Genomic DNA, 17,976 nt, shown 5'->3' on the forward strand with positions numbered 1-17,976 from the left:
TAAAGGTGCCATAGAATGGAAAACTGAATTTACCTTGGCATAGTTAAATAATAACAGTTCAGTACATGGACATGACATACCATGAGTCTCAAACACCATCGTTTCCTCCTTATATAAATCTAGTATTTGCAAAAGACCACCGAAAAATAGGTAAATTCCAACATAACAGGTCTGTTACGCAACTTCCCCGTGATCGTTAATAGTTACGCCTCCAACATTCGCATCGCCCAATCATCACTAACGTCAGTACATCAGTTAAACAAGGCAAGCCATTGAAGGGACACGGTTAGCTTAATGCTAGCGCTAACCTGTTACATTGCAATACATAGGATTTCACTTACCACATAAACAGAGAGATGACTGCGCTAATGATGGTGAATGATGGAGAAATAACTGCGTTGATGATGGCGAATAATTTACAGATCTGGAGAATCACTGACGAGCTGCTCAACTTGTGTGGTAAGAATCACTCCCTCTGCATTGTAACTTTACACAGAGCACATGCGATCACAGTAATCACACTAAAATATCCGCGATTCAAAACGGCAGATTCAACAAACTGCATATTAAAAGCGGCTAGAGCTCCTAATTAAATATACATTTTTATCCATGTGCGAGCTATTGAGCTCTGTGAAACAGCCAATCAGAGCAGAGCTCATTAATATTCATGAAGCTTCCAAATAACAGAGCATTTCATTCTAGGGGCAAATCCTAGGGTTGTAAATGGACCTGTAAAACCATTTCTGGAGATTTTTTGCCCTTTCCTATGCCATATACCTTCTATGTAGATATCAGAGAACAATTTAAAAATATTGTGTAAATGCATTCTATGGCACCTTTAATAAGTTTTGGCAAAAAAAAAAAAAAAAAATGTGGGTAAATGATTATATTCAATCCTCATTCTGACCCTCTGTCTAAAACAACTTGTTTTAAGGGACAGGTCCTTTAAGGCTGGTCAGGAATCAGCCACTATTATGATTGGCTAACGTCATTGCATAGGAAACAGTTTCAATGCCCCCTCACTATTCCATGTGAGTGTTTTGACAACACAATAAAAAAAGCATTATGAAACCATTTACTTACAGTTTGTGATGCAGCTGCAGTCAGATAGTGCCACTTCATCTTTTAACAAATGTTTCTTTGTGAACTCTCCATGACACTGTGCCTTGTTTACAACATAAAATGCTGCAATCAGTCCTCTGACACTATCCAGGATGCTAAAACATAAGATATAAATATCCACTTGTTCGAGTCGTGAATGAGTATATACTGTATACTGTACGATTGAGATCATCAGCTCGTTAGTTCAGTTCATGGATCTTCTCTCCTAATGAGGTGATGATCTCAATCAGGTGTGTTAAATAAGGGAGACATGCAAAATGTGCAGAGCAGGGGTCCACCAGGATTGAGAACCACTGCTGTAACCAGTATAGACAAGATGGCGTCAGTGACTGTAATTTCTATTTGCGTTTGATGCAACACGGCACTCGCATTCAAGTTAGAAGTTCACTTTCGGGAACAAAAATTTACAGATAATGTACTCACCCTCGTGTCATCCAAGATGTTTATGTCTTTCTTTCTTCAGTCGTAAAGAAATTGTTTTTTGAGGAAAACATTTTTGAATTTTTTTCCATATAGTGAACTTATATGGTGCCCCGAGTTTGAGCGTCCAAAATGCAGTTTAAATGCAACTTCAAAGGGCTCAAACAATCCCAGCCAAGGAAGAAGGGTCTTTTTAACCTCAAATGCTCGTCTTGTCTCTCTCTGCAATGTGCATGAGAAGTCTGTACATCGCTGCAGATGTACCGACCCAGTGTTTGCAAAGTGATCATGCAAAGAAGATAAAAGTCTCATCCATGCTTTTGTTTCCTCTCGCCTCGATTACTGTAATGCCCTTTTCATTGGCTTACCTAGTACCATCATTGCTAAACTACAGTACATTCAAAACTCTGCTGCTTGTTTCCTCACCCGCACTAAGCGTTCCGCCCATATTACCCCAATTCTAGCAGACCTTCATTGGCTACCAGTCACCTATCGCATTAAGTTTAAAATCCTCCTGCTTACTTTTAAAGCTTTACATGGTTTGGCCCCTGTCTACCTCCGCGATCTTCTTCTTCCCTATACTCCTCCGCGTTCATTGCGGTCTTCCGAATCTTGCCTTCTTGCGGTCCCTCGGTATCGCCTCTCTTCCATGGGGGGCAGATCATTCTCTGTTGTTGCCCCTAAACTATGGAACTCTCTCCCCAGATCACGCTGTTTTTCCTTGTCTGAATTTAAATCATTGCTCAAAACATATCTGTTCTCTGAATGTTACCTCTCTTAAGTTGACCTTTGTTTATTACTCCACTATGTTCTGTTAATTGTTCATGCTAACCTCCATGCTACTGTTTGATGTTATCCTGCATTTTTCTTGTTTATTGTAAGCGTCCTTGAGCTTTGGAAAGGCGCTATATAAATAAAACTTATTATTATTATTAAAACAACCTTTACAAAAAAGGTAAAACGGCGATGTAGGATGATTTTGAAGTTGAGGGAAAAAATGAGATGGGAGTTTTTTGACATACCCTAACTGTCTTCAACTGGAATACACAGAGTACACGCAGACCATCGTTTGAGGTTAAAAAGTATATGCGATCGTTTAGAGTCGCATTTGGGATCAATTGAACTTCCAAAATGCAGTTTAAATGCAGCTTCAAACTCAGGGCACCATAGAAGTCCACTATATGGAGAGAAATGCTGAAATGTTTTCATCGAAAAGCATAATTTCTTTACGACTAAAGGAAAAAAACATGAACATCTTGGATGACAAAGGGGTGAGTACATTATCTGTAAATTTTTGTTTTGGAAGTGAACTTCTCCTTTAAGCGACTGAACGCCTATGGTGAGAAAATGACTATTCGTCGATGCCTTGCTCTGGAGGCAGTGTTTATGCAAATGTTTGTGCCTGGGTGACGCCATCTTGCACCTCAGATCTAAACAGGCAATTTTTGGAGCTTGATTAAATAAATTCTTTGTTTATAATTACCAGGTCATTTTAAGCTATGACATTTACAGGATGTTTTAATTGTACAACTCTTATATGCCAAATTATCAAGGCAAATTAGATTTTTCATGTCATGACCCCTTTAATGTAACACTGAGCGTGTGGCTGCACTGTGCCTCTTTTTAGTCGGATTGTAAAAAACATGGATGGGGAATCTTCAAACATTAACTGATTATATATATTTAAAATATATATATACTGGAGCACCAAAACATGAATATTTTCATTAGTTTACATGCAGCAGACATTATTTCAGACCTCATAAAAGCACTTAAAGTCTTTATACACCTGGATCCGTTACAAAAATGTTAAAAATCGATTTCCAGCAAGCAATATTTGCACTGTATTGTGAAGGCAAAAATAACTTAAAAACAAAACACGGCCAGCAGGTGGCACATTGTGGACCTTTTCAGAATCTGAACTTTCTTTTCACCTGGAATATATTTTACTCCTGCCCTTTTCCAGTTATAAATTTTCAGCGATTTAAAATTCAGGGAGTGCACACTGTCCTCTCTTAATGAAACCCTTCATGTCCTATCATCATCTATCCATCTTTTTTTTCTGAAAACTCTCTCTCAGGTGTCTCTCATGTCTTTAAACGAAGGACTCTGCTGTTTATGAACAATCTATGTTGGTTCATGTGATCTGCTGTCTTCCTTTAAATGTTACATTTAATTTAATGTGATTTTTTTTATCTGTTCAGTCTGTGAGCAGTAACATTATTTGCCTCAATTTTTGATTGTGTGTTTGTTTGTTATATTTATTAATTTATTTATTCATTCACCTTCTTGGCGTGATGAGATATTGACAAAAAATGTTTGATTCGTAATGTAGTTAATGTTTTTGTCTCATATCTTTCAGGAATTAACAGTTCAATAAACAGTAATAAATGTGAATTAAAAACCTTTAAGGCGCATACTTTTTTAGATTAGTCAGCAATGTGGAATGATAAATGTTTTGATTTCGTAATTCAGTGAGAGAGTATCTTAATATACACTACCAGTCAAAAGTTTTTGAACAGTAAGTTTAGTAAGTAAGTTTTTCCTTTCCTTTTTCCTTTCCTTTCCTTTCCTTTCCTTTCCTTTCCTTTCCTTTCCTTTCCTTTCCTTTCCTTTCCTTTCCTTTCCTTTCCTTCAAAGAAGTCTCTTCTGCTCACCAAGCCAGCATTTATTTGATCCAAAGTACAGCAAAAAAATACAGCTTATTTAAAACAACTGCTTTTTATTTGAATATATTTTAAAATGTAATTTATTTCTGTGATCAAAGCTACATTTTCAGCATCATTACTCCAGTCTTCAGTGTCACATGATCCTTCAGAAATCATTCTAATATGCTGATTTGCTGTTCAAGAAACATTTATTATTATTATTATTATTATTATTATTATCAGTATTTAAACCAGTTGAGTACATTTTTTCAGGATTCTTTGGTGAATAAAATGATCCAAAGATCAGCGTTTATCTAAAATAAGAAGCTTTTGTAACATTACACAATATTCAAAAGTATTCAAGGAATTACTTTTATCAATTTATGCTTCTTTAAATTGATCAAAAGTGATGATAAAGACATTTATAATGTTACAAAAGATTTCTATTTCAGATAAATGCTGTTCTTCTGAACTTTCTATTCATCAAAGAAACCTGAAAAACGTCTACTCCGCTGTTTTCAACATAATACATGTTTTTTAAACAACAAATCAAACATTTTTCAAAATTGCACTGTTTTTGCTGAACTTTGGATCAAATAAATGCAGGCTTGGTGAGCCGAAGAAGAAAAATCGTACTGTTCAAAAACTTTTGACTGGTAGTGTATCTATACAATTTACTAATCTTTTATAAAACTCTATAGCCATTAACAAATGAGACAGACCTTCACAATAAGGATTTTATTTACAGCACATTAAAATGCACATGATTTGAATGAGCTTACAGGATGACACCGAATGAGTTGAAGAAACTGCAAGATCGCTACCTAACTTTATTTTGTATCAGAACTCCATTTCTGATTTCACCGCATTTCTTTGCCAGTCTGCACTAAATGCTTCATATTTCACAGAGTATGACAGAATTGTGACCTTGTGACATCATTGCTGTCAGCTATTAACGTTGTCATCTTTTGGACCCTTCACAAAGCGCTCTGACATTGAAGATGCTGAGAGCATCCTTTCCAAAGAATGTAATTTTGTTCGCTAAACACGAGAGATCATCCACTTCAATCTTTCTCATTTCGCCCGCTCTCGAATTTCATTCCATTAGGTCTGTGAAAATGACTCTCGCATTCGGCAGACGCTAGTCCTAGATGTTGGAAATATCACAAAGAATGACAACTCTCAGGCCTCATTAGTATAGAAAAACAAATGTTGCCTCAGCATTGCATAACGGCGTTAATTAAAACTCTCGAAATCATCAAAGAATACAAATCGTTGCTAACGCCTTCTAAATCTAAATTAGTGGGGGGTTTTTAGAATGTGTCGACAAAAATTTGAGATGTGCATGCTAGTAGTCGAGGGCACTTCTTTCTGCAGCGGGTTTTTGAATTACAGCTTATTAAATAATTAGTGGAAAGCCTGCAAGCATTAACCAGAAAAGCACCTTCTTTTCACTTCTTTCCACAGTCATACGGTCTGTCGTGACAAAAACATACTGTGACCGAACATGTCAACTACCCCATTACCACATGATTTCACTGAGGTAATGAGAGTTTATCTCTTTGCATTATGTCAGCTACAGGGAAAGCTAGAATGTAAATAACATAGCAAATACACATGACATTAATGGCTCCTATATGTTAGTTCACCAAAAATGGAAATGACAGATCCATGAGTTGTCTCCAGGATTCCCAATTTGGTTTCCCGTAGTCTCAGACTCAACAGATTTCCAAAGTTTGAGTATGGAACGTCCCGGAATGACGAAGATGAGTCTTCAGCTTTCCTTTAGTTGTTCAGTGCAAATCAATATTGAGCAGCTCAGCCAGGCAGTACCAAACAGATAAACACAGACACCGATGAGAAAAAAAATGCAGAAACAAAACAAAAACTTGAGGACAGACCGGGCTGTCGCTATGAAGATAGGCAATACATTCGTTTATGTCCATAGTAGTGCATAAGTCTTAGTAACAATACAGTTAGGATGTTGAAAAGGGCAGCACTGTTTTCATTTGGGCAGTATTGTGCTTGGATATATTAAGAGCAAAAACATATTTTCCAGTGTGTGTGCATCAGTGTTTGTGTAAGTGTGTGCGAGTGTGTTGGAGGTACATTGGGGACACTTCACGCAGACGGCAAATTCGTAACTTTTTCCAGAATATACCTTTTAAGGGCACATACATTCATACTAACATACATACATACAGAACATACATGTTAATATATATACATACAAATACATATTTGTTTCATTGGCTTTTAGTTTTATTACAAAAATCAATATATATTATTACTATGTGGATACTGTTAATTCAGTCACTTAAATACTCAAAAAAAAAAAAAAAAAAAAAAAAATCGCATGCACTTTCTTTTGGTTGTATTGATTTCTCAGTATTGCACTCTTCAATTTCATTCGCAAGCGGCCTTGGACTCCAGCGCTCCCGCCATAAAACAGCAGCAGCAGCAGCACGTATAATGCATCATCCCGGCTTTGAAGCTCTCCCATGTTTAGTCTCTATATGCGCCCGGCGAATAACGAATGAATCTGTTCCTGATGTGACAGTTCTTACGAGTACACATCTGGGGTAAAAGGGCGTATACAATAGCTTAACTGGTTGATTATTTCACAGACAGTTTCGTTTTTGTTTTTTGTTCCTCCATTTGAGCCATCAGTTGGTTGCCACAACGACAATGGCCCCATCCTTCACCTCTTCTTCCTTCTCCTCCAGCGATTGGACAACGCAGGATGTGACCTCGTAGGTCATGTGCTCAGCCACTGGCTCTGCTGCTGGTGCTTGCCCTGGGCTCATACCCCCAGGTGGGGTGGAGTCCTCTCTCTGTGGCGGAGGGGTCAGGGCGGGAGTTACGGATGTCTGCTCGGGTTCGAGGGTGAGTGTTATATCATCCTCCTTGAGAATAAGAGAAAAAAAGAAAAGAAATAGGTTCGGCCAGTGTGCTGAAAATTACAAACCCTCAGGCCAAACAAGATCTAGATGAGTTTGTTTCTTCATCAGAACGGATTTAGCATTGCATCACTTGCTCTCCAGTGTTAAATATTTTACCAAAATAAGAGGGATCATACAAAATGCATGTTATTTTTTATTTAGTACTGACCTGAATAAGATATTTCACATAAAAGATGTTAACGTATAGTCCGCAAGAGTAAATAACATTTACATTTTATAAAAATGACCCTGTTCAAAAGTTTACATACACTTGATTCTTAATACTGTTTTTTTTTTTGTTGTTTTTTTCAGTTTAACTGCCCGCTGTTCTTCAGAAAAATCTTTTAGGTCCCACAAATTCTTAGTTTTTCAGCATTTTTGTGTATTTGAATAATTTCCAATAATGACTATAATTTTGTGATCCATTCTTGTGATCCATCTTTTCACAATGAGGGATTCATATGCAACTATTACAAAAGGTTGAAACGCTTCAGTGATGCTTCAGCAGGAAACATGATGCATTAAGAGCTGGGGGTGTAAACTTTTGAACAAAATGAAGATATTAATTTTTTTCTTATTTAGTACTGCCCTTCAGAAGCTACAGATGATACATGTTTTCCAGAAGACAAAATAAGTTAAATTTACCCTGATTCAAAAGTAATGCATCGTATTTCTGCATTTGAACCTTTTGTAATAGTCCCTCAGTTGTCCTCAGTGTGAAAAGATGGATCTCAAAATCATACAGTCATTGCTGAAAAGGGTTCAAATACACAAAAATGCTGAAAAACTAGAAAAATCCTTTAGGTCCCACAGATTCTTTGGTTTTTCAGCATTTTTGTGACAACTGAGGGACTCAAATGCAACTATTACAGAACTATAACAAAAATAAGATATTTAGACAAATTTTTTTTACACGTCTTCATTCTGTTTAAAAGTTTATACCCCTGGCTCTTAATGCATCATTTGTCCCTTCTGAAGCATCAGTGAGCGTTTGAACCTTCTGTAATAGTTGCATATGGGTCCCTCAGTTGCCCTCAGTGTAAAAAGATGGATCTCAAAATCATACAGTATTTGTCGGAAAGGGTTCAAATACACAAAAATGCTGAAAAGCCAAAGAATTTGTGGGACCTGAAAGAGTTTTCAGAAGAAATGCGCGCAGTTTATCTGTTCAGGACAAACAAGGGACTCATGAACAACTATCACTAAATAAGAATACACAGCTATTTCATTCAGGTAACGACACAGTGACACATTACGAAACAAGTGTGTGTAAACTTTTGATCGGGGTCTTTTTTATAAATTCAACTATTATTTTCTGGATTATGTGTAAACATCTTTTATGTGAAATATCTTATTCAGGTCAGTACTAAATAAAAATAACATGCATTTTGTATGATCCCTCTTATGTTGGTAACATTTTGCAGATTCTGCAAGGTGTATGTAAACTTCTGTCTTCAACTGTATGTATAGAGGATTTGTATATTAGCCAGAAACAATGGTTTGAAGTTAAAAACGCACAGCTTTTTGCTTCACAAGACATTCATTGATGGATTATTGTAATGTTTTTATCAGCTGTTTGGACTCTCATTCTGACAGCACCCCCTTCACTGCAGAGGATCAATTGATGAACAAGTGATGTAATGCTGAATTCCTCCAAATCTGCTCTGATGAAAAAACAAACTCATCTACATCTTGGATGGTCTAAGGGTGAGTACATTTCCAGCTAATTTTCGTTTTTGGGGGAACTTTTGGTGAAGGATGTGGACATAAAATATCCCACCTTGACTTCCTCCTCCTCTTGCTGCTCTGGGATGCATTCAGTCTCCAGGACGGGTTCCTCGCCGTATACTTCAGCCATACCCATTTCGGCCATGGTCGCGCCCATGTGTCCCATCAACTCCACCTGATGGGGCTCCACCTGGGCTGCTGCCCACAGGTCAGCCAGTCTCGGGTGAGTGGGCGGGCCCAAACTGTGAATAGTGCTGTTGGGCGTGGCTTGTAAAGAGTGGGAGGTGCTGTGCATTCGATGTTCCAAAGACTTCAAGAGAAAACAAGAGAAAAAGAATCAGGAATGTTTGCAGATAGGATGGAAAAAAACTGACTCTGAAACAAAAAGAATTTAAAAATCTGGCACGGAAGATATCAAAATTTGTACTGACATTTTTAATGAGGTAATGATCTACAATCCTAAGAAGCATTATAACTGATGTAATTGTTCATTGTTGTTTTTTAAAACTAAATAGTTAAAACTATTTTAGGGCTGTGATGATAGTAGGCCTGTCTTGTATAGAGTGTTTTCACGACACCACATCATCAATTGGCCTTATTGGTGGCACTGAACGTCAATGCCACTGAACCAAACAGAACTTGTTTGGTCAATTATTATCATGTTTTGGGATGTACTAATCGGTCAGACCGGGAAAAACATTTGGAGTACTATAGACTATAACAAATCAAGGAGAAGAGCACAAAACTATCTGAGGACCAAAAGGCATTTGCGGTTGGCTAAACTGAACCAGGATTTCCAGGACAACTTTACAACATTTGTGTTTGTTATTATCATGTCCAGTCAGGTAGGTGAAAATTAGGCTAATATCTAAATTAATACTGCTCATATGTATCTTTACCCCTTTCTGCTTACTAAGTTCTTCTCTATATGATTTAGCAGCTTCCACACGTTTTTTTTTCTTTTCTGTGGTTTAGTCATCATAAATTAGCAGAACAATGTATTCAGTATTACACTGTGCAATCCATGCTGTTGTTTACATTGAAACAGTATTATTATTGTTGTTGTTGTTGTTAAAGGCTAGTATTATTATATAATTATCATTACCGCTTATTTGTTCCATCATATTTATTTTTTACGCATATGTACAGTGTTGCGCGTTATAACCAATGACACACGATTCCGTTGAGTTTATGACTGCAGTGGCCAATCAGAGGCGTTCAGTTGAGTCATCGTTGAAACATCAGAGTTGCGCTGTTAAGTACGTGACTCGCTGAACAAACTGCAGATGTTCGTGCGATGTGTATAATAGATTTATTCAACATACAGTGTAGACAACTTCACTTATTATAACGGGAGTGTTTTTTAAAGTAAGTTCGAGCTAGACTGAAGTGATAATCTTTGATAATGTAAATGTTCTTTGCTCGTTTTCTGTAGCTGCTGTTTGAATAACTGATTAAATTAAAGCATTTTAATTAGTAACTTTAGGTTAAATACAAATTCAGTTATATTACAAATATTTTATGACATGACATCCATATGTGACATGACTATAAAGGTATGTGTAGTTAATAGATTACACTAATATTAGGCTGTTTTTAGCTAAAAGTTTGGGATCAGTAAGATTTGTAATGTTTTTAAAGTCGTTTCTTATGCTCATCAAGGCTGCATTTATATGATCAAAAATCCATAATAAAAAGTAATATTGTGAAATATTATTTCAATTAAAACAAACATTTTCTTTGTGAATATATTTTGAAATGTAAATTATTCCTGTGATTCAAAGCTGACTTTTCAGCATCAATACTCCAGTCTTCAGTGTCATATGATCCTTCAGAAATCATTCTCATATGCAAATGTGTTGCTCAAAAACATTCATTATTACATAGTACACATTATTATTTACTTATAATTATATGCATTTTAAAATGATTCTAAACCATTTCTGATCAGGCACTGAAAAGACTACTCCTGGAGATGTTAAAACCTGAACGCCATCACACCTTTCACTCATAGTCAATGTTTTAAATACGGCAAGACCACCTACAGCGCCACCCTGTAGATGACACCTGGCTAAAAGAGGTCAAGTAGTAGAGCTAAACACAACTTGGAGCATGTAAACATGGCAGTGTGTCAACCTGTGTGTTTTCTGACCTGTTGATACTGCAGGAGCTGCTGCTGCTGGTACTGCTGATAATGTTGGAACTGCTGTAGGTTGTTCTGCTGCTGCAACGTCAGCTGCTGCTGTGTCAAATAGTGGTTGGAGCTATCAAAACCCTCACCCGAAGCCCCACCCACCATGATATAGGAGCTTGCAGCTGGAGAAGCCATACCCGAGGGCTCATTGCTGATTGGCTCCCATGCATCAGAGGAGGAGAGACAGTAAAGGCCTTGGGAGACATAGGTGTGAGGCCACACATCTGCAGAGGAATGATGCAATGGTTGGTCTGAAGGACAGAGACGTGGAAATGAAGGAGAGATGGACGGATGGTCATAAGGTGAAGTGTGTAATTCAAATGCAGATGGAACTGAAGTGGTGTTCTGTTTATTATAAGCATGTGCTTCAAGTCATCTGGCACTTTAAAGAGATAGTTCAACCAAAAATGTAAATTCTGACATTAATTATTCACCCTCATGTCGTTCCAAACCCAAAAGACCTTTGTTTATCTTTGGAAAACAAATTAAGATATTTTTGATTAAATCTGAAAGCTTTCTAACCCTGCATAAACAGCAATGCAACTGACACATCCAAGGCCCAGATAAATAAGTATGTGAAATGTAATTTTATAAAGCTACAACAAAAAATACAATGGAAGTCAATGGGAGCCAAAACCCTTTGGTTACCACCATTCTTCACAATATCTTTAGTGTTCCTTAAAGGTGCCATAGAATGCATTGATGCAATATTTTTAATAGTTCTCTGATATCTACATAGAAGTTATATGGCACAGGAAAGGGCAAAATTTCTCCAGAAACAGTTTTACAGGTCCATTTACAACCCTAGGATTTGTCCCTAGACTGAAATGGTCTGTTATTACCTTATTTGGACGGTTCATTAATAATAATAATGAGCTCTGCTCTGATTGGATGTTTCACAGTGTGGCTCATCTCAGTAGCTCACACATGGAGGATATTTAATCACGGAGCTCGAGCCGCTATTAATATGCGGGGTCATTGAAACTGCCGTTTTGAATGCACGATCATTATACTGTCACTTTTGAGATTTGCAATTGCACGCGCTCTGTGTAACGTTATACTACAGCAGCAGTACTTACCACATATTTTACAAGTTTAGATGCTTGGTAGTGATGCTCAGGATCTGTAAATCATTCGCCATCGTTCGCACAGTCATCTCTCCTTATTCTGTTTATGTGGTAAGTGAAATCTTATGTACTGCAATGTTACAGGCTACTGCTAGCAAGAAGCTAACCGTGTCCCTTAAGTGGCTCGCCTTATTTTATTAGAACGCCTTATTTGTTTTCCTTGACTTTCTGGGTACAGACACCAACCCATCCCTGCACTTAACATCATCCATTTTCACTATTGTCCTCGATTTGTTTTTTTTATTTCAAAATAGCCTACCTGCAGAACTTCTGATGATTGGGCTATGCAAATGTAGGGGGCGTAACTATTAATAATCGGCACTATAACATCATATTCTTAGTTAAGTTAGGATTACCCTATTTTTCAGTGGTCTCTTGCAAACACCAGATTTATTTAAGAAGGAGGAAACTATGGTGTTTTAGACTCACGGTATGTCAAGTCCATGGACAGAACTGTTATTATTCAAATATGCCAAGGTAAATACAGTTTTCCATTATATGGCACCTTTAAAGAAAAAGGTCACTTTCAGAACAAAAATTACAGATAATGTACTCACCCCCTTGTCATCCAAGATATTCATGTCTTTCTTTCTTCAGTCGTAAAGAAATTGTTTTTTGAGGAAAACATTTTAGGATTTTTCACCATACAGTGGACTTCTATGGTGCCACGAGTTTAAACTTCCAAAATGCAGTTTAAATGCGGCTTCAAACAATCCTAAATGCGGTTGTAAACAATCCTAGTTGAGGAAGAAGGGTCTTATCTAGTGAAACAATCAGTTATTTATTTATTTACTGTTTGCCCACTGAAGCTAAGCAGGGTTGAGCCTGGTCAGTACCTGGATGGGAGACCTCCTGGGAAAACTAGGTTGCTGCTGGAAGAGGTGCTAGAGAGGCCAGCAGGGGGTGCTCACCCTGTGGTCTGTGTGGGTCCTAGCACCCCAGTATAGTGACGGGGACACTATACTGCCAAAAAGCACCGTCCTTCGGATGAGACGTTAAACCGAGGTCCTGACTCTCTGTGGACATTAAAAATCCCAGGATGTCTTTCGAAAAGAGTAGAGGTGTGACCTCGGCATCCTGGCCAAATTTGCCCATTGGCCTCTGACCATCATGGCCTCCGCATCATCCCCATATTCCGATTAGCTTCATTACTCTGTCTCCTCTCCACCAGTAATCTGGTGTGTGGTGGGCGTTCTGGCCCGCCCAGGTGGATGCTGCACACTGGTGGTGGATGAGGAGATACCCCTGACACTGTAAAGCGCTTTGAGTGTCTAGAAAAGCGCTATATAAATGTAACAAATTATTATTATTATTATTTATTTATCTGTTTTTTATTAAAATTTATATACTTTTTAACCTTAGGGTATGTCGAAAAACTGCCATCTCATTTTCTCCCTCAAATTCAAAATCATCCTAAATCGCTGTTTTACCTTTTTTGTTAAGGGTGTTTGATCTTTGCACTTTTCACTTTGCAAACACTACTTCTGCAGCGATGTAGGCTGATTTTGAAAAGATTTTTGAAGTTGAGGGAGAAAATAAGATGGGATTTATATGACATACCCTAACTTTATTGAATGGAAAAACAGTTCATGCAGAGCAAGATGAGCGTTTGAGGTTAGAAAGTAGGGATGATTCGATCGGTACTCACTAAACTTCACCAATCTCACGAACCGATCACAATTTGACAACGTCATTGCATGAGGACGTACATGATGCATGCGGATGTGAGTGAATTTGGCGCCGTAATCGCCGGTGTGGAAATTCTATGGCAAAAAAATGCCATGCCAAAGAAATCTCACATGCAGGAGCATTGTCAATACATTTAATACCACTAACCTGATTCGGCACTTAAGAACGAGCCAGAGTGAGAGAGATTAGGCTCGTGAAGTACCTGTGCGTCTCTCAAAATGGATGACATAATAAAACGTGATTTTGTTACTAAAACATGGAAATAATCTGTTGTTTTTATCCTATTGTTTACCTTATTTAGTTTGGCCAGTGTTGTTGTGGGTTTTGGTTATTTTGCTGTTTTAGGCTGTAAGGATCTTTAAAAAACTGAAATTATGTGGCGAAGTGATACAGACATATAATGCGGTCAAGACCTGCCTGGAACTACGTTCGCCGTTCGTGTTATGACGTTCACGTTACCCTAAAAAATTGTATTAAAAAAAAGTATAAACCCAATTTTGAAGGCATATTAAAATTACTGTATAATGAGTGATTATTTATTACTCAGTTAAAACAATAGTTACATTACATTAAATATATTACATAATGTAATAATGTAAAAATGTAAAATGTAAAAATGTAACAAAATATAACAAAAGCAACATGTATAGTAATAATTTATCTGAAAAATATGAAATGTTGATCAGAGATCAGTTACTTATATATATTTTATACATATCAGTTATATAAAGCTCAAAGCATCACAATCGGCACTGGTATCGGCGGATCACCATGACACGAAATCAGTATTCGGTATCGGCTGCAAAAGCCCTAATCGGAGCATCCCTATTATGATATATATAAATTGTCATTTTTAACTGACCGTTTCACTAGATAAGACCCTTCTTCTTTGGCCAGGGTCGTTTACAACCGCATTTGGGATCGTTTGAAGCCGCATTTAAACTGCATTTTGGAAGTTCAAACTCGGGGCACCATAGACATTCACTATATGGAGAAAAATCCTGAAATGTTATCCTCAAAAAACATAATTCTTTACGACTGAAGAAAGAAAGACATGAACATCTTGGATGACAAGGAGATGAGTACATTATCTGTAAATTTTTGTTCGGGAAGTGAACTACTTCTTTAAAAGTCATACAGATGTGGAACAACATGAGGGTGAGTAAATGACAGATTTTTTTCATTTGGGTTATTATTGTTATAGTTTTCCATTGTTATAATTCTCCGCTACACACAAAATCCTCATTATTTTGACATAATCAGGCCAAGGAGATGCTTTTTGTTTGGTGTTACGCTGCAACCTGGCTTCAACCCAGGGCTTAAGCTCTGATAGCTGAACCTCGGGAAAACCACTGTTCTGCGATCCCCCCCCCACCCCCCCACCATCGCCTTTGGGCCTGCAGCTGTCACTGTGGCATCTCTGACACATTTCCACACACTAAATAAAGTGGTGGCAATGCGCTGTAGACCTGTCAAATGGACTGGAAGGCACATCAGTCAAGTCTAGGTAAACAATATAAATCAAATCCGCAGAAATATCCAAGCGCTCACATCAGAGAAGTACCGAGGTGTGGTTATGAGACTCTTGCAAAAGATGCAAACAGATCTGAATATTCACAAGCTATTGAGCTGTGAGTGTAATATTTATGCAAGAATGTGCTTAAGACGTGTGTGCTTGTAATATCTGAGCTGTGGATTAACAAAAGATCGTTCTTTTCATCTGAAGTCAAACAAAACTTAGATGTAACATAACAGAAATTATATTGCCTTTTTAAAATCTCTACAACAACGTCTTTATTCTGTTATGGGATGAGGTGGTTGTTGGTGACCCTCACCTCTGCTGGTGATGCTCTCCTGGTTAACCTCACTGAGGTGAGCCACGCTGCCCTGGTTGGAGTCGGCACAGAGACTCTCTCCATCCATAGAGTTCCAGGCTAAGAGTGTGGCCTCAGAGATGGCAAACTGCTGCAAAATTCCTGCAAAAAAGGATAACTGTTTTAATATTTTAAAGATGAAATATGCTGGATAAACCTTTTAAATATGTACAGATTCATAGTGGGTGGTTCACTCAGCTAAACATTTTCCAATTTTTTCCAGCATTTAGCATATATATACTTTTAAAATTTAGGGTCAGTATGTTTTTATTATTATAATTATTGTTAAAAGAAATACTCATACTTTTCTTTAGATTGGATGTTCATTAAATTGATTAAAAATGGACTTTAAAAACATATATAAATATTGTGAAAGATTTCTATTACAAACCAATGCTGCTCTTTTGATCTTTCTATTCATCAAAAATATACAGTATTACAGCTTCCACAAAAATATTAAGCAGCACAACTGTTTCTTGAGCAGTATTTTAGTATAATTTCTGAAGGATCATGTGACACTACTTTGTCATCACAGGAATAAGCAAGGATGCTTTAAATTGATCAAAAGTGATGATGAATACTTTTATAATGTTACAAACGATTTCTATTTCAGATAAATGCTGTTCTTTATATTCATCAAAAAAAAAAATTCTACTGAGCTATTTTTCAACAGCAGCAACTCAGAATATTAGAATGATTTCTGAAGAACCATGTGACTGGAGTAATGATGCTAAAATGTCAGCTTTGAAATCTCAAGAATAAATTACATTTTTAAAATATGTTCAAATAGAAAACAGTTATTGTAAATAGTAAAAATATTTCAAAATTCTACTGATTTTACTGTACTTTGGATCAAATAAATGCAGGCTTGGTGAGCAATAGAGAGTTCTTTAAAAAACTATAAAAATCTTCTAGTTCAAAAACTTTTGACTGGCAGTGTAAATTATACTTTTCTTCAGTAATATAACTGCATTTTTCTGAGCCCATGTTTTTATGTTGTTTTCAGGAACAAAACTTGCCAAATTTGGTGATGTTTATCTTTTATGATGTTTAATTTTAGTAAAATGAAAATTCTGTCATTAATTACTCACCCTCATGTCAGTTCAAACACAGTTCAAAACACAATTTAAGATGTTTGATGAAATCCGAGAGCCTGCACAGAAAGCAATGCAACTACCATGTTCAAGGCCCAGAAAGGTAGTAAAATCGTTAAAATAGTCCATGTGAGTGGAATGTTATTTTAACAATGTCCTTATTACCTTTCTGGGCCTTAAAAGTGGTTTTACAGGTTTGGAACGACATGAGGTTAGTCATTAATGACAACATTTTTATTTTTGGGTGAACTATCCCTTTAATATATTATTTTTCCAACCTGTACTACATCTAAATGTGAGAAGGGGGATGATTCTGCCTGTAGACTTTACCATTACACATTTTCCAATCATCTCAACGTCTTCAGTCAATCATCTCACCCGCTGCCATTCGTGCCTCTTTCTCTCCATCACTCAAGTCACTATAGGCATCATTTTCAAGCCGCCTCTCCCTCTCGCGGACTAGATTAGAGCGTCCTGCTCCCCCTTCTGGCCCTGCAGATGGTTTACCCCAGCTCTGCCACTCAATCATGTGAGCCACACGACCCTGAGCCATGGCAGTGGGCTTGGTCACTTTGTCCTTCATTGATCTGGTAACCCCTAAAGAGAAAGAAACACAAGTCAGAACCTGTACAGTCTCTACATGGAGCTGCAGAAAGGGGCGAAATGAAAGCAGCCAGGCGGTGCATTATGAGATATGTGTTTTTCGTTTAATCACCTCACTACAGTAAACTACTTCAAGGCTCTGTGGATGATAACAACTGAATGAGTGATTATGAATGAGCTACAGTCTGTTGATTTGATCAATCGGTGTACGAGCGGTGAGAGAGATGCGATTGGTTGATCATCTTTACAAATGCATTATTCACGAGAGTAATGAATTACATGAGATTCATAAGCTTTTGGGCATGTATGAATAATAAGAGCCGAATGTCTAAACATTTCCTTTAAACAAAATGGCTCATTAGCATGCAAATATCTCATTCGAACGAGAGACGCATTCGTTTTAAACGCAAGGCCCTGAATGCAAATGCGAGCTTAAAAACAAGGTAGTCTGATGGTAACGGCTCTGTGATTTTTCTCGAGGCTGCTGACAATGATAAAAACCCCATCTGATGAAGTGACTGCTCTCTTTAAATAC

At 37.3% G+C, this 17,976-nt stretch overlaps 1 protein-coding gene across 4 annotated transcripts in view; it reads right to left on the reverse strand.

Moving 5' to 3' along the window:
- Positions 1–4,913: 4,913 nt before the first annotated feature.
- fam131ba (family with sequence similarity 131 member Ba) overlaps positions 4,914–17,976 on the reverse strand; it is a 44,744-nt gene continuing 31,681 nt past the window's right edge. For 3 of the 4 annotated variants that reach the window (XM_073822510.1, XM_073822509.1, XM_073822512.1), the window contains exons 5-9: positions 17,217–17,435; positions 15,706–15,846; positions 11,013–11,305; positions 8,913–9,170; positions 4,914–7,096 (exon numbers count right to left, since the gene is read on the reverse strand). In XM_073822510.1, the coding sequence (XP_073678611.1) occupies positions 6,857–7,096; positions 8,913–9,170; positions 11,013–11,305; positions 15,706–15,846; positions 17,217–17,435 (1,151 nt within the window). In that variant the 3' untranslated portion in view covers positions 4,914–6,856. The remainder of the gene's footprint in view (positions 7,097–8,912; positions 9,171–11,012; positions 11,306–15,705; positions 15,847–17,216; positions 17,436–17,976) is intronic. The other variant, XM_073822511.1, reaches the window with a different exon arrangement.

The sequence above is a fragment of the Garra rufa genome, chromosome 17 (genome assembly GCF_049309525.1).
Source record: "Garra rufa chromosome 17, GarRuf1.0, whole genome shotgun sequence".
NCBI lineage: Eukaryota > Metazoa > Chordata > Actinopteri > Cypriniformes > Cyprinidae > Garra > Garra rufa.